The following is a 23,295-nucleotide window of genomic DNA, read 5'->3' as shown; positions in this document are numbered from 1 at the left end:
AATGACACATCCCAGACACTTTGCTTTTGCTCTTACCAGCTGACAGTGAGAGAGAGAGAGAGAGAGAGAGAGAGAGAGAGATTTCTAACCACATGTTGGCAATTGATTTTTTTTTTTTAATGTTGTTTAATATTTGAAATGTAACGTTTATCAAAGAGTTCTGCAATATTTGAATAAAGCTTGGATGTTCTATCTGATGCAAGCCAAGTAAATAACTAAATACCGTCAAAAAGTATAGGTTTCTGATGCTATACCCTGCAGCTTAACACAGTTAATTAAATACAGATGTGCATGATTTCAAAGTCCTGCCTCCACCCCCTGCTCTGATTGGCTACAGCGGAGATCTGGAAAGCATTTGGACAAGAACACTCCTCTCCTGCATATGAAATGGCATAGGATACTTTTAAACACATTTGTTTGGATTGTGTATGTGTCCCTTTCAGTCTACTCACTAATAAAATGGCGTCAGAACATGATAAAGCAGTTCTTTGGACAATCTTCAATCCTACAACCCCTTTTGGAGACATTCCTGGTTTAAATGAAGAGGAAGCGCTTACAGATGATGGTATGTGTAGAGTTTTATATTAAAAATGTTTTATATCATGAGTTACGCCTTAAAATGTAGTACACATTTTTAACAAATTTAACATCATAATGAACTTATGTATAGCATTTACCAACCAATATCCCATACTTGGATGCAGGGATTAACAGTATACAATATTTCCTACGAGTAATTTTAATCACTCAGTTTTGTTGTATACGTCACTGATTTTCTCTTTCCAGACTGTTCCTTTGACTCTAATCTGCTAGAGCAGGTGAAAAATCTGGAGCTGAAGGGAATTTCTGCTGCTGAGTCTGGGGACTTGAAGATGGCCCTGAGTCATTTTGATCAGGCCATCCAGATACTTCCAGTGAGAGCTTCAGCCTACAACAATCGTGCCCAGGTCAAACGCCTACAGGGAGATACTGACAGTAGGTTGCTTCTTTTAAGCTGAATAGTCGTTTAAACATTATTTCTTACTTTCTGATTCATTTAACAGACTTTATGATCATTCTAAAAATACTTTTAGCATTACTAAAACTAGTAGTAGTCAGAAAATTATGAAAACTGAAACTAATTAACACATAAAAACAAATACTGAATTTGTAATACATAATATTTGAAGGGTGCCATGATGTCATGACATATTTATAATGCACATATAAATAGTACAACTTTCTCTTTGCTCCTATTTGTCAAAAAAAAAAAACCACAAACATTACACAAACTGTCTCTGAATCAAGAGTAATCAAAATTTAGAAGATTTCATAATGTCTATGTCTGACCAGTAGGTATGAACAATGAACTTATCAGTATATATCCTATTGACCAAAGCCGATTTTATAGTGATGTAATTGTAAATTGTACTTTCACTTGTGACTTGTACATACCCCAGTGTATATGTCATGTTTGTCTAACCTGTATACATTTGTCTGACCTTTTTAAGGTGCAATTCAGGACTTGGAACAGGCCATTTTACTGAGCAAGGGCACAGGTCGCACAGCCTGCCAGGCTCTTGTACAGCGCGGCCTCTTGTTCAGACTGGCACACAGGGATGACGATGCCAGAGCTGACTTTGAGCGGGCAGCAGCCTTGGGAAGCATGTTTGCTAGACAGCAGGCTATAATTCTGAATCCGTATGCAGCTCTATGCAACCGCATGCTCTCTGAAGTCATCAGCAACCTACGTAACCCAAAGGTGCCAGAGACACAGTAGAGATGAAGTGACAGACACCACAAAGTGCATTTAAATATATGCTTATCTCTTTCATAAGAGATGTAATAAATGTCATTGAGTTAACAGGACATTGTATATGTTTCTCTGTGTAATATTTAAAATGTATTACTTTACATTAGCCACTAGAGGTCTCTACAACACAGTGCATTATTTGCTGTTTCACATTTTCACATTTAGACCTGGTATGTAATTAATAATATATATATATATATATATATATATATATATATATATATATATATATATATATATATATAATCATATGTAATCATTCTGATTACTGTAATTATAAATATATATATATATATATATATATATATATATATATATATATATGTGTGTGTGTGTGTGTGTATTTATAATTGTAATAATCAGAATGATTTACCTAAAAACAATAAACAAAAATAATGTGACATATATTTTTCTGATTTTTACTTTTTTCAAATTTCATATTCTTCAGCAGCATAGTGATGCATATCTAACAGCAGTTAGAAAACTTTACAGTTCCTTTGAAACAATAAATTCTCGTCATACTAAAAACACAATAGAACACTTTGGCAATAACTGAGCTCATCATTTGACCCAAAGCATCAAACCCACAGTGAAATACAGAGGTAAAAGCATATGAGGCACTACATGTCACTGAAAGACACCTGAATAGAGTGATGTACTGGCACATATTAAATAAGAATCTATTTCATTGGCCAGCAGATTTATTTCACTGACCAACCACAATGCTGCAAAAAGCTAAATGTTTCTTACTGTCAAGATGCATATCAGGAAACAGCAGTTCATGTAACCTCAATAAAAGGTTTCAATCTGTCAAAAGTTATACTAAGACTGCGAAAGCATATTCAGTTCAATTTGGTTTTATTTGTACAATATAGCATTTTTAACAAATGGACATTGTCTCAAAGCAGCTTTACAGAATTTTATTAAAAGTATAGAATAAAAATGACAAAATTTCAAATGTATTTTATATTGATCCCTAATGAGCAAGCGAGTGTGATTATAAATAATGTCCTTTCTTCAGCTGTACATAGTCAAGTAGAGTTGACCAAACAAAAGCTCCTGGGCAAGTTATAGGTCAGCATAATTTCTAAGTTCATTATCAATTTAACACTAATTCCCTCATAGCCTTCAAATATTCAGGTACGGAGACCTCAACACAAAACCAACCACTGCAGCTCAAAGTCTGCTTCATAGTCTCCAAGGGGTTCTATCCACAGCAGTCCCATGGGTCTCTGGGCTGTTCACACAGAACCATGCCTAGTAGCAGTAGCAACAATGAGCACCACCAAAATGACAAGACTCCAACCAGAGGTAGGGCATTAGGATGGATCAGGCAGGTCTGTAGTGCCGAGGCAGTCACACTGTGGACTTGAGGGCTTGGAAGTAGCATGTGTTGCTCAATATATATATATATATATATATATATATATATATATATATATATATATATATATATATATATATATACACTATATTGCCAAAAGTATTCGCTCACCCATCCAAATAATCAGAATCAGGTGTTCCAATCACTTCCATGGCCACAGGTGTATAAAATCAAGCACCTAGGCATGCAGACTGTTTTTACAAACATTTGTGAGAGAATGGGTCGCTCTCAGTAGCTCAGTGAATTCCAGCGTGGAACTGTGATAGGATGCCACCTGTGCAACAAATCCAGTCGTGAAATTTCCTCGCTCCTAAATATTCCACAGTCAACTGTCAGCTGTATTATAAGAACGTGGAAGTGTTTGGGAACGACAGCAACTCAGCCACGAAGTGGTAGGCCACGTAAACTGACGGAGCGGGGTCAGCGGATGCTGAGGCGCATAGTGCGAAGAGGTCACCAACTTTCTGCAGAGTCAATTGCTACAGACCTCCAAACTTCATGTGGCCTTCAGATTAGCTCAAGAACAGTGCGCAGAGAGCTTCATGGAATGGGTTTCCATGGCTGAGCAGCTGCATCCAAGCCATACATCACCAAGTGCAATGCAAAGCGTCGGATGCAGTGGTGTAAAGCACGCCGCCACTGGACTCTAGAGCAGTGGAGACGCGTTCTCTGGAGTGACGAATCGAGCTTCTCCATCTGGCAATCTGATGGACGAGTCTGGGTTTGGCGGTTGCCAGGAGAACGGTACTTGTCTGACTGCATTGTGCCAAGTGTAAAGTTTGGTGGAGGGGGGATTATGGTGTGGGGTTGTTTTTCAGGAGCTGGGCTTGGCCCCTTAGTTCCAGTGAAAGGAACTCTGAATGCTTCAGCATACCAAGACATTTTGGACAATTCCATGCTCCCAACTTTGTGGGAACAGTTTGGAGCTGGCCCCTTCCTCTTCCAACATGACTGTGCACCAGTGCACAAAGCAAGGTCCATAAAGACATGGATGACAGAGTCTGGTGTGGATGAACTTGACTGGCCTGCACAGAGTCCTGACCTCAACCCGATAGAACACCTTTGGGATGAATTAGAGCGGAGACTGAGAGCCAGGCCTTCTCGTCCAACATCAGTGTGTTACCTCACAAATGCGCTTCTGGAAGAATGGTCAAAAATTCCCATAAACACACTCCTAAACCTTGTGGACAGCCTTCCCAGAAGAGTTGAGGCTGTTATAGCTGCAAAGGGTGGACCAACGTCATATTGAACCCTATGGATTAGGAATGGGATGTCACTTAAGTTCATATGCGAGTCAAGGCAGGTGAGCGAATACTTTTGGCAATATAGTGTATTAGAGAGAGAGAGAGAGAGAGAGAGAGAGACAGAGTTTCTTTTAAGTGACTATATGATCTAGATTGTAATGTACTATGATTTTAAGCACTCATTTGATCAAGGTCAGAGTACAAATTAATCAAGCAGTTATATATGTGAGATTTTCAATAAAGCTGAGGTGGTTATGTGCTTGGAATGGTAGCATGACAAAATGTATAAATCATCATGACTTAAATAGATTTTATATTTTATAAGATAATTTAAGACAGGGGAAGTGTAACTAAGTTTCCCATCATTTAAAGATCTGTATTAAATTAGGGGTGTGCCCCCATAATGTTTGGTTTGTGTTATATTCTGATTGACCACCACTAAAAAGACACAAGTCTACTATAGCCTAAAACAGACACAATCCAAATCAAGTCAACAATCAAGTAGACCTTTGTGCGTGTTTGCTATTTTAGTATTAAACAAAGTCCTTTGAATAAAAGTACTTCATATCATGTATAACATTTATTATCACATTTATAGACATATAGACATGTATAATCACATAGAGTATTATTACATGGTTCATGATTGAAGAAATGATCAGTTTTAAAACGTTAGTAAACCTTTGTGTTTCACAGAGAATCAAAAATAATAATAAAAAAAAATCATTTAACATTCAGATGTACAGCCAGTTATTACTCCTTATTAACATTAATTATTACAGTTTCTAGCACAGAACAAGACTTTTAACAAACGTGGAATGGATGTCATAGAAAATATTATACTAAGAAGATCTATTGCAAAACCTTTTAGAAGAGTTTACATTTTTAGTGTTATGTCCATGTATGAGGAGACTTTTTATCCCAGTACTTACAGCATGTCATGTAGCACCAGCAGGCTATCGTGATGTAGAGGCAAAAGACCTATTTGTAGTCACATGTAATGCTGATGATAAATAGACCACAATGCAATGACTAAATTACTATGGATGCCAAAAGCATAATACATAAGTATAGTACATAATAGAGTGTATTTTTCTTAGGAAAGGGATATACCAAAGACAGTGTAGTTTTTTCTATTGTAGAATTTAAAACAATTAATAGTCGTCTCTTGTGCTTAGATCTGGACTGGGACAAAAATTCACACCAAGAGATCCGCTTATGCAACTCCATACTCGCACAACTAAATTGGGGACCACTGACCACCTACTGTAATGACCAGTTTATCAGCAATCCCCATATATCTGCTCATTTAATCAAACATCTCATAAAGTGGCACCAACTCAATGCATAAAAGCATGTAAACAAGGGTGATCAGAATTATCTATCAGAATGAGGAGAAAAAAGTGATTCAGTAACGTTGACTGTGGCTTGGATAATTGTCACTAAATTGGGTTATATACAGAATGATGCCCATAAACCTATAAAGAAATATACTGGTAATGAGAGAGGTCAAAGGATAATGGGCAAACTGGTTCAAGCTGACAAGGAACCCTCCAGTAACTAAAATATCTACGGGTTAGAAGATCCAGAAAAGTATCTCAGAATGGACAGTTTTCCTGTTTCAAAAATTCTCAATTATTCAATTGGTGACTCTATCTCTAAAGAAAAACAGATGTTACATTACTTTTAACAATAACTAAACAAATAAAGTAAATGTAACAATACAAGATCAAATCACAGAATTTCATTTGTTCAGGGCATTTCTTTTATTTATTTATTTGCTTTCTGTCTGCCCTGTACCTGTAATTATGCTACCTGTTTTTGTATGATCATTAAGTGTAGACCTATCTTCTGATATATCTTGCAAAATGCTAAAAAAAAAACAACAACAAAAACTAGCAGCCACTCACTAACAAATGTTATAAACTACTTTCAGTTTTTATTATAAATTATACCTGCTGGCTACATAGTTACAGCCCTGTTGAAAGTGTTCAGTTTTAGCGAGTCAGTCTTAAAAATGATCCACTTTCAAAACCACCTGTAACAAAAATATTGTATCAGCTAATAATTAAGCAGCCAGCTGTGGTTTTACTTGCTAAATGGTGATGTTGTAGTTAATTTGGGTAACGTTAGCTATGTTTTAATTTGATTTTATTGACAGAACACAATTTCTAGGATCTACAGCAATTGTCAGCCGCTAAGGACAGAATAGGACAATTTCAAGTCAGAAGAAAGGCCAGGCCACCGGGAGTTATCCAGAGTCTCCCGATGGCCTGTCCAGGCCTGACTGTGCCATTTAATACGTTGAGGTAAAGAAATTAAAATAATAAGTGGATGCATAAGAACTACAATTTGAAATCAAACAAAACTTAAGAGGTCAAGAAAGTAATGCAATGCTTGTGAATACCCTGAGATACTATAAATTGCGAAAACACAAAAACAGGGCTTATCATGAAGTGGCTCATTCTTAAATTAATTTATGACTTCAACATGCCACCTAAAATGTTTCTCCAAAGTGAAGGCCAGCACTCCCTGACTTGAAGGCGAGCAATCAATGGATGTATGTTTGTGTATGTTTGTGTATGTATGTTTGAGTTAAATTACAGTATTTAACTCAGTGAGTATTAGTCGGTGTAAGTTTCTACAGCGGCCACCACACAAGTTGAGCTGTCTGGAGGCACATGAAGCTTTTTGTGAAGCGGGTGCTTCCCATGGGCCATCAACCAGTCCATGCCAAATGTTGAGTCCTGCTGATTTGCTGATGGTAAATCTCTGCCTTCCCTGACTGGCTCAGTGGTGAGAAGTGGGGACGGAGGTGCAACTCCTTCCTGCCCATTAAACTCACATCTGTAGGTGATCATGGCATCAATTCTGGAACTGCTGTCAGCCTCAAGCTCTCCATTATCACTGCCCATAAAAAGCAAGCTCCTGAGATTTGGATAGCAACCAGACTCCACCATGATTCGGTGTACTTTCTCCAAAGTGGGCACGTTGGAACCTGCATGGACAGCCTGGCGCAGCAGATGTGTATGTTGTCGCAGCTGAGCAATGTTTTGCTCTGTAGCAGCACTCTGGCGGAGCAACTCCTGTGTTCTTAGTGTAATGTCCAGCAGCCCTGACTGGCTCAATATCTCCACTGTGTTGAGGAAGCGGCGGTGCTTTGTCAAGCCAATGTTAGAGTCTGGGACTGAGCCTCCTGAAAGGTTCACCTTACTGGTGGGGAGCAAAAGTGCTGCAGGTTCAGAGCAAGAAGCTGGAAAGGATGAAGAGGAAGTCTTTGAACTGGAAACAGAGGACCAGCTCGTGAAGGCTGATGTGCCCATGATTTTTAATTCTGGAGGCAGGAGGCATGAACTCCTCTGTTCTAAGTCACTACTCGAATGTAAGAAGGAATTAGAGTCAGATTGCGAGTGGCTCTCAGGCTGCTTGTTTGCATGCTTCTCAGACACTTGTGTGGATACAGATACCTCCTCTTTAGTTTCTTCAGTACATACCCTCTTACTCAGGCTGTGCTCCTCTGAACTGCCATCCCTTCTGGCTGGGGGTTTCTCTGGTTTTTTTTTGTTCAGATTGGGAGCAATTTTGGGATACGAGTTGAGGATGGGGAGGTATGCATTTTTGCTCTTTCTGTTCTTGCTCTCAGCTCTTCGTAACTGTGGTGTAAGAACATGGAGTGGAGAGACAGTGATGCCAGGCTGCTGCAGCAACAAGAGATTACTTTGAGCATTAGTGTTCTCCGATCCCCACAAAGATTGGAGAACCTGATCCTGTCCTGACTGTCCCGACTTCAGATAGATAAAGACAGAAAACAGAAAACATTAAAACTCTCAAAAAAGTTTTCTTGTAAGCTTACTTTAGCTTTTTGATAAGTGAAATCTTTAATGTTGCACAATTTGTCCCCAATTTCCTGTCTAGATTGATCCAGGGACCTCACCTGTTTTAAAACTACATTTTTGATGATAAACATAGGAGTGAACTCTGCTTGTCCCGATACCAGGATGTGGTTCCCCTGATCTCCTGTATTCTGAGGTTTACGAGCCTTCAGCTCAGTCACAGTACTGTGTTGATCATCTACATCTGTCTGCTGATAGTCAGATCCAGCATCTGTGAAGGAAATAATGACAGACATATCATGTCTTTAAATGCTTTCAGTCACCCAGTTCATTCGGAAATGGTCAGCATTGTGAATCAAGACATGCTTGTGGTGGACTCTAATTCTTCAGATCTTCTGAATTATGGGAACCCATTCGTGTGATGTCTGGAGTCTAAATAATATGTATATCATACCACCAAGTCTTTCACTGATAAATTTAAAATCTTAGGTTTGCATATTTCACTGCATTTGGTTTCCAAGGAGTACCTTCAGTCACAAAACCAAGAAGACAGAGCAAACTGCAGACGAGAAGAACCTGTACTTAACAGCCCCATTTTTGCTGTAGCCATATTAAAGCCAAGCTTATCACAAATCTAAGGAGTTGTATGGAAGTGCAGATAGTCTTTAATAATAAAACAACTAAAAAAAAGCAAACGACGAAAAAAGAACCAAAAATGAAAAACCAAAAAGGACTAGACTGGTTTGGGATACCTTCACCCCTGCCCTGTGAAGGTTGTTAGTTAAGTTTTACTTCATAGCCTTTACAATGATTCTAATATCTACTACTGCTGTCCTGCTGTCCAGCTTACCTGTTGGCTGTCCGGTTGTTAGTACACCAGTGGTTTCTCTTTTTTTTCAGGACATTCTAAATTGTATTGGCTATGCCCAAAGCGAGCAAATGGCTGGCTTTTTTTTCCCAATAGACAGTTTTAGGGTCTTTATATTAGTTAATCCTTTTTAACAACAAATGCAGTGTTCTCAAGTGAAACCCAGACCTCAAACACATTCAGAGCCATTAACTGTTTAAACAGTCAATCTAACAAGGCACATGTTTAACACATCTAGATGTAAATATCAAGAAATTAAATTTTAAATTCTTATCCATCATCTCATATTCACCTTTTGATTTCAATCCCAAATGTCTTCACTGTGAAGCAAAAAATCTGCTTGACAGAGACAGCTCTGATGACAGTGACATGACAGGAGCAATGACCTAAAGAAGCTAATTTACTAATAAAAGCTTTATAAACATCTGCTTGAAAACTGCACATAAATATAGTAGACAGGCCATTTAAAGAGGGCTATCATAGATGAGTAGCATGCAGACCCCATTAATTCACCACCCATATGTGCTCCAGGCTATTGTCAAAATATATACATAAATAATTATAAAGCATAAGAGGCAATGAAAATCAAAGCACAGGTAATTTACAGTGCTTTGCATGTGTACGCACTCCATTAAACTTTTACATTTTTGCATGAAACAGAATAGACTTTAGACAGTACACTGAATGGATATTTACTTTTGATTTACACAGCTTATTTCACACTGTCCTGATGAAAGTTGACTCCCTGCCCCAATCTGAAGTCTCTTGCAGACTTTCTTCTGTTATTTGACAGTTCTTCACCAGAACTTCACACCAACCATCTTGTCTAAATCCCTGAACAGTTTTCCAGTTCCTGCTGATTACAAGCATCTGCACAAGACGACACTACTACTAAGCTTCGCTGTAGGGATTGCATTTTTAGGGTAATGAGAAATGATGGTTTTCCACCAAATGTAGTGCTTTGTGCTGAGGTTAATTTAGGTCTCATTAGCCCAAGGAACTTTTCTGAGTCTCCAAATATAACTTCATGTGGCTTTTTTCCCTAATTATGACATTCTTCTCACCACATTACCATAAAGGCCAGATTTGTGACTGTACTATGGTTGTCATTTTAAACAACTTCTCCTATCTGAGCTGTGGATCACTCAGAATTACCCTTGGCTTATCGGGTTGGTTACCAATAACCAAATCAGCTACTGAGTTCTGGCAGATGACCTTCTCTAAGCAGAGTCACATGCAATCTTCTTTCTAATTTTTAAAAGATTAAATTGATCTCCATAGATTCTTAACCACTGAGTGCCCACTACTTGTTTTCCTGTCAAGTTTGCATGTCAGAGAGAGAGTGTAACGTGCAGGTTGATTAGCTATCCTTCTTAATTCAGGTGTATAATCATTTCAAATACATTTTATACTTTAGATGATGGCACTCATGTTTCTCATTTAATTTACTACTAGTGTTATTTCCAAAAATATGTGTATATCAGGCGCGTCTCACCTGAGTAACCTGAGTCTTTCTCAGAACTGCAGCGGGAGTTCCGTCCATTCGTCATCTGCACTGTGTGACCTTTTGTTCTGGACAGCAGGGAAGCACTGTTGCTTTTGTCCTTGGAATTTTTACTGCCAGGAAGGGCAGCACACCTCCCCACACAACTCGCCTCCTGGGGCATTGTGGGTACTGGAGGCAGAAAGAGAGGCAAGGCGAGGGCTGAAAACTAAGCAGATTTTGAATCTTGTCATCCACATGACCTCAAAACAGGTTTTCAACAATAACCAGATTAATATACTAATAATTCTATAATAATAGCACAATATGACCATCAGCTCCTGAATGACACAAAAGAAAAGCATTCGCCTATTGCCTGGAGACTGCAAGTCCTGATGATGAACTGGAAACAGAGGACCACAGCAAAATTGGCCATGCTATTCCTGTAAGGAGATATGTGGTAAACTATCCTACAGCAAACTTTCTCCCTTGTCAGTCACAATGACACCAACCAATCACTGTCGGGTGTCTGTAAACTCATGAACATGGAATAGGGCAAAGTGCACTTTCTTCATAGTGTGTTACACTGCCCCATAATGCAGCATGAGCAGTTGTATGAAAAGATGCAACTGTTTGGTTTCAAGCTTCTCAGAGAAAGCATTTATAACTTGCACTTTTTTCATAGGGGAGAACAGGATGATGGGTGGAAATTGGCAAAGAACAAATTGGGAAGAAAATGGGGGAAGAAATGTTTAAAAAGGAAAGTGAGTTCAGCCGTTAGACACATTATTAAATAGAGCAGAGTGCAGCTACTTCAGTCAGTCAAACTAACCTTCAGACAAACTACCTGCCCTCCTCAATCTCTCTGCTTCAACTACCAATCATAATAATGCTCAAAAGTCATGCATTGTACAAAGCATGCAAGTAATGTCTTTAATTGTTCCAGCATAACATTAGTCATCCAGCATACTGTCCAGCCACTCAAGGGACATAACTTTGTTCACGCCACATACAGATGAGCCAAGATCATTAACCAGGGTTGCCAGGTTTTATTTCCAAAACCACACAAAAGATCTAAAACTAGCCAAAGACGTTTGGCAATTGGAAAAGGGAGACATGTTTTTTTTTCTTAGCCTTAGCATGGGAAACTGCAGGACACATGGTTTCTGACGTATGCATGGACATCTTTTTCATTCTCCCAATCTTTGCAATATCGTTACAACAAAAATGGATCTGTACATTACACACATATTGTGTGCACTTACACTTTGCCTTTGCTTGTTGAAACTTTGATTAGATTTAATCAGGTTTAAGACAAGATCTTTGAAGGTGTATTATGAACAACAGATTGTTTTTCATAATAATGAACTCAAATTCTTGACAGTAAGCTAGGAAGCATCATTGCATCGTTCAAGCACTAAAACATTTTTTTTTTTTTCCATTTCATTTCATTTCATTGTCTGTACCGCTTATCCAATCTATCCTCGGGTCACGGGGAGCCTGTGCCTATCTCAGGCGTCATCGGGCATCAAGGCAGGATACACCCTGGACGGAGTGCCAACCCATCACAGGGCACACACACACACTCAGTCACTCTCTCAATCACACACTACGGGCAATTTAGAGACTCCAATTAGCCTAGAAGCATGTCTTTGGACAGTTGGAGGAAACCGGAGCACCCGGAGGAAACACACCAAGCACAGGGAGAACATGCAAACTCCACACACACAGTGAGCGGGTGCGAGACTCGAACCAGGACCCTGGAGGTGTGCACTAAAACATTACTCATGTAAATGTATAAACTTACTTAGTCCTGAAGATAAGCAGTCTTTACTTCTTCACTCCATTCTGCAGGACTGGATTAGCCCATGCACCACCATCGTTCAGGCTAGTAGCAAAGCGACTGAATCCGCGCTTCTCCGCTTATGTAATACTACAGCTTGGCCTGAAAGGGAGAGACTCAAACTCTGACACACACACACACACATACCCTGCTCCAAAAAATATAGAATTAATCGACAAAACCTCAATACCTGGAACACCTATTAAAACAAACCACAAACGCATCGAATTTTACAAATTACACAATGAATGATTTGATTAAAACCAATACAGGGTTCCCACTTACCTTGAGCGCGCGCTGCTCTTCTGCCTTCTCGCGCTTTGTGCGTTGTTTCATCCTGGTTTGTTGCGCGCGCCTGTGCTAAACTTATATTCCGTTAACGTAGCCGTTCGTTTCAGGGGATGTTGGACAGCTCTGTCGCTGAGTGACATCCTCAGCAGCCAATAGCCATGCACTGATCCCCGACATGAGTGACGTAATAATATTGCTGCGTAACACGGCACGTGGAGTGGAGGAAAGGGACAGGCGCGGGACAGCCGACCGCTCTCAGAATTCATGATACCTATTTCTCAGTTACAGACACCGGAGTGTGTGTGTGTGTGTGTGTGTGAGAGAGAGTTCATTAAACAGTACCACGTGTTTAATTGTGTGATTAGCAAAAAACAAAAACAAATGTTGTTGCTGCCAAATCTACTGTCAACCTGTACTACGAGATATTGTGTGGCGCTAACTGGTGTATAAATATTTATGTTTGTTTCATCTTCTGTCACAAAACATTGAAATAATCTAGAGACACAGCAGTGTGCATCGTCGCGTGGACATGGTCCGCGTGCTACTCTCTAGGTGGAGTGGCTTCTGCCAATGAGAAGGGAAAGTGCGCGTGTACACGTGAGTACGGGGGCTGGGGGCGTGGCTACCTCAAACGCACGTGTTGCGAGCCGTGTAGAGTGTGGAGGGGGCTCGCGCTTCACAGGGAAAAACATGCAGAGCCTTCGATCTCAGGCCAATTTCACCCTCCACTAAAGAGGATTTCCACATGCATTCTGTTTATTACACATTCATTTATATATTGCATGATTATTTATTTACTAACAGTTCATTCACAGGGACCTTTATGGTGTAAACATGACTTAAAATATATATTGTTTATCAAAGAATTCTGATGTTAGGAAACATTTATTTAACATTTATGGCAGGAGTCTCAAGCGTCAGTATTTTGGAACAGTCAAGGTTTCGCAGCATAGGAAATTCTCCAGAACAGGAAAGCATATACTTCTCGGTTTCTCTAAAACAATGACAAACTGTATTTTTTTTTATTATTTTTATTTTTTAGAGAAAGCGAGAGAGAGAGAGAAATAAATGAAACATCGTCCTCCAGAGGCCACTGTGATATAAACAGAATAGGTCACTCAAGGCCCCGCAGTTATACACAAATTAATCCACACTTGTGTGGCAATGGTTTATGTGGTATTACTTACACACCCAACATACACTATATTGCCATAAGTTTTGGGACACCACTCCAAATCATTGAAGAATGAATTAGAGCGGAGACTGTGAGCTAGGCCAAAACTGGGACGTCTGTCTTTAAATGCACATGAATGTAATATGGAGTTGGCCCGCCCTTTGTAACTATAACAGCTTCAAATCTTCTGGGAAGCCTTTCCACAAGGTTTAGGAGTGTGTTTATGGGAATTTTTGACCTCTAGAAGCGCATTTGTGAGGTCACACACTGATGTTGGACGAGAAGGCCTGGCTCACAGTCTCCGCTGTAATTCATCCCAAACCTGTTCTATCAGGTTGAGGTCAGGACTCTGTGCAGGCCAGTCAAATTCCTCTACACCAAACTCACTCATCCATGTCTTTATGGACCTTGCTTTGTACACTGGTGTACAGTCATGTTGGAACAGGAAGGGGTCATCCCCAAACTGTTCCCACAAAGTTGGGAGCATGAAATTGTCCAAAATGTCTTGGTATGCTGAAGCATTAAGAGTTCCTTTCACCAGACCCAAGGGGCCGAGCCCAACCCCTGAAAAACACCTGAATTCAATGATTTGGGGGGGGGGGGGGTGTCCCAAAACATTTGGCAATATAGTGTATATTCTCCGGTAAAACGAGAAAAAAATTATACAGGTGTGACATCAAGTACACTGCTTAAAATTTCAGCAGTGTAAAATAATTTCTGATGTCCATGCTCGGTCCTGCAGCTTTTAGCATTTTCACTTCTCTGAACAGTTCAGTTTAAGGAGAGCTGTTAATTAGGTGATCCATTGTGTGCGTTCGGAGCAGTGAATCTACAGGACAGGGGATCTTTCACATAACTACCAACAGGGTCACATAATGGCCAACTTGACACCAAATTATCACAGACACTCTCACACTGGTCTTGTGTTACTTGTGAGCTTGGATAATAACTATTCATGTTATATTGGTTCATTTTCTGTAAATGCACACCTTTATGTTGAACAGCTGAGCTTTCAGTCTTTCAGTTTCATGTCGGTGCGCCTTTTTTTTTTTTTCCGACTACAAGAGCATTACTGAGGTCAAGCACTGATGTCCGGTTCCAGTAAAGGAAAACCTTAATACTATAGCATTCAAAGACTTTCTATACAACCATGTGCTTCACACTTTGTGGCAACAGTTTGAGGATGACCCACATTTGGATGTGAAGTTCAGGTCTCCAAATATTTAACTATATAGAAGCAATGAGACAAGTTTGAAGTACACCGAATAAAACTCATGCATTTTACTTATATTTTTGCAGTTTTTATTTTCTCCCCCACAAATAAAACATTTTGAAACAAGCCACAGGAATGGACCTCCAACAGGAAGCTTATATTTTCAATACATTAATAATATTCACAAACACTTTTAATTGAAATGTTTAAAATAGATACAAATTTAAACTTTTTTTTTTTTTTTTTTTTTTTTTACAACAAATTGGACCTAAAAGTGATACAGATACAAAAACATTCAGTTACTATTTAGACACTGCTTTTTACTGTTAATATTGTAGTATCAGGTATGTAGGCTCAGTAGGCAGGGAGCATTCTTCAGTGCAGGGTGCAGACTCACATACAGCGTCTCCTTTGTAGAGAATTTGACAAATGTCGCTCGAGTTTCTTGGTTGTGAGCTTGTGCTGCACCAGAAGCCATGATGTGCATGATTGTAAAGAGTGTTGCCTCGCTGCACACACAGTAATAAAAGATCTTTTAATTTAGTTTGATCAGCATTAATTCATCTCCAACTTGTTAATTCACTGCATCAAGACGACACAAAAACTCGGCCGTTTCAAATAGCTTGGAATGACCAAGTTTTACGTTTTAGATTAATGTTCAGAGTAAAATTTAGAGCAACCTTTAAGGCGTGCATTCATAAGAGTTTCTAAATACCTGCCCAGGTATATAGTAGACGCGATACACCAGGCCGCCTCACTTTCAGGTGTGTGTGGCTCCTGGATGAGATACCGGGCCAGACGCAGAGCAGCAGCAGCAAGCTGAACCGGGAAAAAGCACACACACTTCGCTTCGAGGAGAGAGAGCTCTAACAGATACCGTGCCATGCAGATCACCTACAAGTTAAACAGTGTGTAAACTGTTGTGCTGTTTGAGTAACGTTCGTCTGAAACTATTAAATCAGTGCAACAGTACGTGTGCGCACCTTCTCGCTGCAGCGTGCAATGTAGGCCGACAGTAGCAGGAAGTGAATGGGTGGAGTGTGAGACAGATCAAACTTCAGTGTGCACAAAACCCTGCGCTCCATCCGCAGTAACTGCTTCCTGCTGTAAGTGTTCGCCATTAGGTAGCACAGCTCAGATACCTGAACCACACACACGATTATGCAGAGCACTAATACAAGCGTTGTATGTGAAACATTGTCTGTCCTACAGTGTACAAGCAGCTTGCGCTCCTTTCTGTTATACAACATGCTAATAAACCATTATGGCCATTTCTCATCTAAATGTTTTATTTGAGGTCTTTTACCTCTGGCAGCAGACACTCCTCTTTCTTGGCGGCAAGAAACAGACAGACGACGCCAACCAGCTGTAAATTGGAGATGGAGATTTTGATCTGCCGGAGCACACGGTTCAGCAGGTGCACTGCTAAATACAGCGTCTCCTCCGAGAAGTTAAAGGCTTCCTGTGTGGTGATGGAGAAAGGTAGCACTGCAATTCTTAACACTGAATCAAAACATGTTAAAAGAGATCCATTATATAGATTACAAATCACTAGCTGAACAGGATAAAAGTGTTGCTCACATGAACCTGAATGAGCCAGTCCACCAAAATGGCACATGTTGTTTCAGTAAAAGGCTTTGGCAGTTCGCTGCTCAACAGAGCAAGGTGCTGCTGACTCTTCTACAATAGACACCAGTTTACACAGATCATTAAAATCCTACTGAAACATTGCACTGAGCGAAAGCAGAGACTTTTTCAGCTTTACCATCATGTCCGAAAAAACATCCCATGTGTACGTGCGGTCATACAGCAGCCCAAGTTTGCTCATTGCTCTTTCTATCTCTCTGTACACCAGCTCAGGAACTAGATCTCTTAGCATGTGTCCAAGCTGCAGACCATGCAGGTGCTTCAGCACAGCTTCCTCCTCATAAGGCTCCACTGCAGGAACAACTAATACAACACACACCTCCATTACTGACTGGAAACACCAACGTCTCTTAAAATGTGTATTAAACATGCATTAGAAAAATAAAGACAAAATTACTGAAACATCAAAGCATAAACGTCACACAAAGCACATCATTTTGGTAAAGTTTAGGAATTAAATTTACTAATTACACTACAGTGTTAGGTTAGGTGTTCCAAACAGCTCTGACAGTAGCGCTAGCATCAAAGCGAAATCTTCAGGACAAATGACTGATTTCTTGACAGAAAAATGGCTAGTGAGAGAATGTCTTACACTTTGGGACATGCAGTTAGAAGTAAAAGAATCAACTTTGGGATTATAACAATAATGATGCACGCTTAAATTAAAAGAATCATTGCCAAAAGGCATCCATTTTCATTTAACAAGTACTAGACCAGCCAACCTTTCTGCAAGGATTTATAATCACGTGAGTCACCAGATATCCGGTTTGTCTGTAACTGAATTTACTTAGGTTTTGTATTTCATTGAGGATTTGTGCTTACATTTCAATCAGGCAAGGCATCCATGCATGGTGCTACACAATATGGCCAAAGGTTTGTGGAAATCCCATATCAGATTAAGTCCTTCCTTATTCTAAACACTATGTAACATTTATTTTTTCCTCTTGTTCCTGGGTATTAAAGATTATGTCACAACTGATTATACCATAAATATATAAAATGGCTATTACTTCCCTCAAGCTTTTGCTATCTGATCAGAACATTTGTATCTGGAAATGTTCCTCATTTCATTGAGCAAATTTGTGTCTAAATTCACTTTGAAAGATTTAGGAGTCAGGGGAAAGCAGGAAAAGTTTATTTACCAAAACATTCAAGACTTCTAGAAATTTTTAGTAATATAAATAGTATAAATACAAGGGCTTTAAACACACCAGCGTTGTTCTAGCTGCCTAAAGGGAAACATTTTTCTTAGACCACATCAAGAGACAGTAAGCACCAAGGCATACTTCCAAAGGTATGACTGGCCACAGTGGACAGAGTTCACTGTCATGAGTAACAATAATAAATGGAAGCCATTGGTGAACCACTGGAAGATGCTGATCCATCCCACCACTGCACATTAAATTGGGCCTCATAGAAGAATTTCTTTGAAGCTTCCTTCCTAAACAGTCTGAGGCAAAAAGCATATCCACTGTCTTCTTCAGACCACAGATTAAAGGATCCTATCTGGGCAATCACTAAGCCGAACACTGTGTACACATTTGGGGGCTGCTTCATGAAAGGGTTTTAAAATAATAATTGATTTCTTTATCTTTGTGGTCATTTTTGCCCAACTTTAGTATAAAAACATTAATTTTGAGTCATATGTTCTTTTTCTTCCCTTGAATTTATGTGAATGAAAAACAAATTGGTTTTATCTGTTTTCTTAGTAAACTAAGTTAATTTAATAATACCAATGTCCTGGTAATAAAAGCATAATGTGAAAGTATTAATAGCCATTTTCTATACTTTTAAGGCATAATAAAAGTAGAAAATAACACTTGCTATACAAGAACAAAACTTGTATTAGTGTAAATAATCCCCACTCTTCTGGGAAGGCAATAAATACCATATTCTGGACCATAGCTGTGGAGACATGCCCATTTAGCTACAACTGCATTAGTGAGATCAGGCACTGATACTGGGAGAGGAGATTTTAGGGATGAACTGGAATGCTGAATGCACCAGAAAGGTGTACAGTGGGGTTGAGATCGGGGCTTTCTGCAAAGCTAATAAAGTTCTTTTACCGTCTTGGCAAATTATTTTCTTGAACTTGATGTTGTGCTTAGTTCTCGTGAAGGGAACAGTTCTAGTGTCAACAGTTTTGGGAAGGAAAACTGTTTTGATTGACCAGGTGTCCACAAACCTTTGGCTATATAGTGTATATTGTTTATTACTATGCAAGGCTACACCAACCAGGCATAACATTATAACCACCAGCCTAATACTGTGTTGGTCCCCCTCTTACTGCCAAAACAGCCCTGACCCGCCATGCCTTCACTCCCCACGTGCACCAGTGAGCCTTGACCACCCATGACCCTGTCGCCGGTTCACCACTGTTCCTTCCTTGGACCACTTTTGATAGATACTGACCACTGCAGACCAGGAACACCCCACAAGAGCTGCAGTATTGGAGATGCTCTGATCCAGTCGTCTAGCCATCATAATTTGGCCCTTGTCAAACTCGCCCAAATCCTTACGCTTGCCCATTTTTCCTGCTTCTAACAACTTCAAAAGAAAGTGTTCACTTGCTACCTTATACATCCCACCCACTATCAGGTGCCATGATGAAGTGAATAACACTGATTTTCTCCTCACCTCTCAGTGTTCATAATGTTATGGCTGATCAGTGTATATGGTCAGGAATTAAGAGTTGGTTGACTTGGTGGATTTAGGGGACTCTATCCCGAAAAAGAATATCATTAGGCTTGAGGGGGGTGTGAGTACAAGTGCCTCAGACCTGATCTGTTCTGCTGAGCAATCTCCATAATGATTCCATCTTCTGCAAGTAATGGCAACTGCTGGACCTGAAGAGACAAAACAGCAGCAAACTGGAAAAGTGGACCAGGCCAATATTTTACCATTATGTGTTGGCCTTTGTGTTAGTTACTGCTGGGTTAGTGTAATGTCAATGAACTCTTAACTATTACAGGTTTACTCTAATAATTCACTACATACAAAAGGTATTCATTCTGCTTAGAGCAAGAACTGCACAAGCGTTGGATGGAAAGTGTCTGTTACTTAATATGGTCACTTGCTTAGTGCATTGTGATAACAAAATGGTCTCTGTCCACTTCACTTTTTTTCCTATTTAACACAAATGTTTAAATTTACAAATATCAACAACAACTTCTGAAAAGTAGGATCTGGGAATTGATCAAATTCAGAATTACTTAGTATTTAGCATGTCCCTTTTCGCTTTAATGACAGTGTGCACTTAAGCTTAGAAAGACTACACGTATTACAATGACTTTTTACACAAACCTGGTCAATATCATTAATTTGTTAGATTTGAAAAATCTTGAACAAAAAAAATAAGAAAAAAAAAACACGTGCAACTCTGCAATATTCAAGATACAATTGGCTGGATTTTAAACCATGGTAAAGGAGCTGTGCAAGTCCAAGATCTCATTAATACAAAGAGTTTTTTTTAGGCCAATTGGTCTGTGCACACTGAGGCCATTTGCAGTTTGTTCTCCTTCACGTGCACTTTAACAGATTTGAATAGGATTCATTTAAAAATAACTGTGTGTGAAAAAAAACCTTACATTACAGAAGAAAACTGCACTGGAGCATGTGCGCGTGTCAGCAGTGTATTACCCCTCACACTCTTGCTAGGAGAGATATATAGTGTGTTTACCCATCTGTGCTCTGTAACATCCGCCTCGTGCTGCTGTTTCTGCTCTTCTCCCACACTCAGCACCCCGCGCTCCCGCACAGAGCATGCGTTCGCCCACGCGCGCAAAGGAAACCGGCCTTCATCTGTCTGTAGAAAAAGAACCGTTTTTAGTCATTTACTTCACACTCGCACTGACACTCCGCCTTAACTCAGGGGCTTGTTTTACCTTGCGGTCCAGCAGCACCCTGGAATCACAGAATCCGGTTCTGGCCATAACGCAACCGGACACGCGCTCACCAAGAACCTGCAGCTACCTGCTCACGCGCACCTGCCAAATCCACTGCAAGTTAATTAGCGCACGTGAGGGAGTAATTAACGGGCGGTCCTAGTGCACTGCGACACCCAGCGTGTCAAAATAAAAATCTGGCACGTGCGTTCAGGAGGTGGAAAGAGAAATAAAGTATAAAGATTTCACTGGAATGGTCTGATTAGCAACAGTAGCAGCACAAACCATGTTTTTATTAATTACTCTTTAAAATGGGGGTGAAGTTGAAAGATTAAAGTTCTCAGAGCAAGAAATAGAAATAGAAGTATTGCAGAGTAGTTACTCTATATTGGCAAAAAAAAGCCTTTACATGCACATGAATGTAATATGGAGTTGGCCTGCCCTTTACAGCTATAACAGCTTCAACTCTTCTGGGAAGGCTTTTCATAAGGTTTAGGAGGGTGTCATGGGAATTTTTGACCATTCCTCTAGAAGGCCTGCCTCACAGTCTCCGCTGTAATTCATCCCAAAGATGTTCTATCAGGTTGAGATCAGGACTCTGTGCAGGTCAGTCAAGTTCCTCCACACCAAACTCATCCATGTCTTTATGGACCTTGCTTTGTGCACTGGTGTGCAGTCATGTTGGAACAGGAAGGGGTCATCCCCAAACTGTTCCCTCAAAGTTAAGAGCATGAAATTGTCCAAAATGTCTTGGTATGCTGAAGCATTAAGAGTTCCTTTCACTGGAACTAAGGGACCGAGCCCAACCCCTGAAAAACTACACCTGAATATAATGATTTGCAGGGGTGTCCCAAAACTTTTGGTAATATAGTGTAGCTACAAGTAGCGACGGTATTAGATTAACTAAACCTGTCCACTTTATTGGGAATACCTATACATCTGCATATTCATGTGGTTATTAAATCAGAGTGAAGAATAAGTGTGAATACCAGATGCAGCCCCTTTAACAGGAACATACAAATCAGCGTGATCTATCTAGGAGCTAGCTGACATGCTATAGTGAGTGTGGCTTCTTTAGTATCTGTTTCCCATGGAGCAAATATAAAAAGAATATTTGACCATACTGTGTTCAAAATGTTACTTAATCTATATATATTTCCTGTTTACAGAAAAGCAATATTATGCTCACAATGGTGTGGTTACACTGAATATAAGTATGGCTGTTATTAGTTACTGCACTCATCCTGTGAGCTCGTGTCTAAAGCCAAATAACAGCCTTAATGATATTCAGTATAACCAATATTGCTTATAAATATATAAGCATACCATTGGGTTGCCACTACTAGTTTTATTAACCACATGCAAGCCACTGACATTTGGTCAGTACAACTGTCCAATTATGTTTATTAGAATTATTTTATTGTTTTATGTTTTTACTGCATGAATCTTTAGACTTAAAGATTACACAAAGTGGTTGTTTAAAAAATCATATTTGTATTGAAAAAAAATCAACATATCAGCTCAAATGACATCCTATCATTTAGAAGTGTTGCTTTACATAGTTATACTTACTAACACTCTCTACAGGAAATAAAACACCTTGTAACTACTACTCTCAAGCAAAATGTACAACACAGTCGCCAGTTTCATGTGAAGCTCAACTAATAATTCAAAAACAAGTTCACTTTTAAAATTTCATATAAATAATTATGACCTTAGAGGAATGGAGGCCTCCAAGGTCCATCTTTGAGCTAACACACTGTCTAGGAGAGACAAGAATATACATACATGGTATGGACAAAAGTATGTGGACACCTGATCATTACACCATCCCAAAATTGTTGCCACAAAATTGAAAACACATAATTGTGTGGAATGTGCTTGTATGCTGGAATGAAGAGGCCCACACCTATTCCAGCATGACATGGCCACTGTGCACAAAGTGAGGTCTATAAAGATATTTTTTTACCACATTTGCTGTGGAAGATCTCAAGTGGCCTTCACAGAACCAGGACCTCAACCCTAGTGAACACCTTTGGAAAGATCTGGAACATTCCCTTAGACCTTCTTGCTGTACACGCACCCTTTATGTGCTATTGAGGTTGGATGGGCACAAATCCCCCAACCGCAATCCAGTATGTCATGGAAAGCCTTCTCAGAGGAGTGGACGCTGTGGAAACAATTCAATATAACAACCTCTGGTTTTGGAAAGGGATGTTCAATACTCTGGTGTTCATATACTTCTGGCCATAGAGTGTTCTTAAGACACATCATTATTTCAGTCAAAAACTGCACAAAATGCACTTTGAAACTCTCCTGTAATTCTAAACCTTTTCATAAAGACATACACACCTGCCAGTGACTTCTCTAAACACTCTTGCTGAGGAAAGATTAAAGGAAGGAAGTGACTGAAAGGTTTCATAGTAAATTCTACACATTGTGCATCTATACATGGAATAATTTGTTTTCCAACTTAAATGTAAAAAGACAACCAGAATGAATTTATTTATTTATTTATTTATTTATTTAACAAATGCTTGGTTGAGAAAGAAAATCATATTTAAGAGATTCTGAGAGCAGGTCCGTGTATAAATTTCCTGAAGTCTGATTCAATTCCAACTAAATACAGAAAACATTTG

The 23,295-nt window shown here is 39.5% G+C and overlaps 3 protein-coding genes across 7 annotated transcripts; 1 reads left to right on the top strand and 2 right to left on the bottom strand.

Annotated features, from left to right (window-relative positions):
- Positions 1-348: 348 nt before the first annotated feature.
- ttc36 (tetratricopeptide repeat domain 36) lies at positions 349-1,848 on the top strand. The gene is made up of 3 exons (XM_058388038.1): positions 349-565; positions 787-975; positions 1,491-1,848. The coding sequence occupies exons 1-3, from the start codon at positions 460-462 to the stop codon at positions 1,757-1,759; spliced, it is 564 nt and encodes a 187-aa protein (XP_058244021.1). The 5' UTR covers positions 349-459; the 3' UTR covers positions 1,760-1,848.
- Positions 1,849-4,985: 3,137 nt separating this feature from the next.
- On the bottom strand, positions 4,986-12,887 carry si:ch211-132b12.7 (uncharacterized protein LOC564531 homolog). Of its 5 annotated transcripts, none has more exons than XM_058388282.1 (5): positions 12,733-12,887; positions 12,412-12,571; positions 10,617-10,796; positions 8,355-8,524; positions 4,986-8,205 (listed from the first exon to the last, which is right to left on the bottom strand). In XM_058388282.1, the coding sequence occupies exons 3-5, from the start codon at positions 10,786-10,788 to the stop codon at positions 7,045-7,047; spliced, it is 1,503 nt and encodes a 500-aa protein (XP_058244265.1). In that variant the 5' UTR covers positions 10,789-10,796; positions 12,412-12,571; positions 12,733-12,887; the 3' UTR covers positions 4,986-7,044. The 5 variants fall into 5 exon arrangements, with proteins under 5 accessions (XP_058244265.1, XP_058244266.1, XP_058244263.1 ...); XM_058388283.1 differs by having other exon boundaries at positions 12,412-12,549; positions 12,733-12,885; XM_058388280.1 differs by having other exon boundaries at positions 12,412-12,595; positions 12,733-12,876.
- Positions 12,888-15,399: 2,512 nt separating this feature from the next.
- On the bottom strand, positions 15,400-20,783 carry ccnp (cyclin P). The gene is made up of 9 exons (XM_058388255.1): positions 20,657-20,783; positions 20,452-20,577; positions 19,552-19,618; positions 16,891-17,075; positions 16,707-16,805; positions 16,432-16,587; positions 16,109-16,267; positions 15,841-16,019; positions 15,400-15,634 (listed from the first exon to the last, which is right to left on the bottom strand). Exons 1-9 carry the CDS (start codon positions 20,702-20,704, stop codon positions 15,466-15,468), a joined length of 1,188 nt encoding a protein of 395 aa, XP_058244238.1. The 5' UTR covers positions 20,705-20,783; the 3' UTR covers positions 15,400-15,465.
- Between the last annotated feature and the right edge of the window lie 2,512 nt (positions 20,784-23,295).

Source organism: Hemibagrus wyckioides, linkage group LG04 (genome assembly GCF_019097595.1).
Source record: "Hemibagrus wyckioides isolate EC202008001 linkage group LG04, SWU_Hwy_1.0, whole genome shotgun sequence".
Lineage (NCBI taxonomy): Eukaryota > Metazoa > Chordata > Actinopteri > Siluriformes > Bagridae > Hemibagrus > Hemibagrus wyckioides.
Note: the sequence above shows the minus strand (reverse complement) of the source record. Positions and strands in the feature narration are given on the sequence as shown.

Bases quoted from the DNA above. Each gene is read 5' to 3' on its own strand.
- si:ch211-132b12.7 (XM_058388279.1), bottom strand. From the start codon at position 10,788: ATGCCCCAGGAGGCGAGTTGTGTGGGGAGGTGTGCTGCCCTTCCTGGC. The intron at 8,525-10,616 runs GTGAGACGCGCC...TTTCCTTCACAG, and splicing joins GAAAGACTCAGGTTACTCAG to ATGCTGGATCTGACTATCAG. The intron at 8,206-8,354 runs GTGAGGTCCCTG...ATCTATCTGAAG, and splicing joins AAAATGTAGTTTTAAAACAG to TCGGGACAGTCAGGACAGGA.
- ttc36 (XM_058388038.1), top strand. From the start codon at position 460: ATGGCGTCAGAACATGATAAAGCAGTTCTTTGGACAATCTTCAATCCT. The intron at 566-786 runs GTATGTGTAGAG...TTCTCTTTCCAG, and splicing joins GGAAGCGCTTACAGATGATG to ACTGTTCCTTTGACTCTAAT. The intron at 976-1,490 runs GTAGGTTGCTTC...GACCTTTTTAAG, and splicing joins CCTACAGGGAGATACTGACA to GTGCAATTCAGGACTTGGAA.
- ccnp (XM_058388255.1), bottom strand. From the start codon at position 20,704: ATGGCCAGAACCGGATTCTGTGATTCCAGGGTGCTGCTGGACCGCAAG. The intron at 16,588-16,706 runs GTGAGCAACACT...ATCACCACACAG, and splicing joins ACTGGCTCATTCAGGTTCAT to GAAGCCTTTAACTTCTCGGA. The intron at 16,268-16,431 runs GTAAAAGACCTC...TGTGTGGTTCAG, and splicing joins AGGAGTGTCTGCTGCCAGAG to GTATCTGAGCTGTGCTACCT.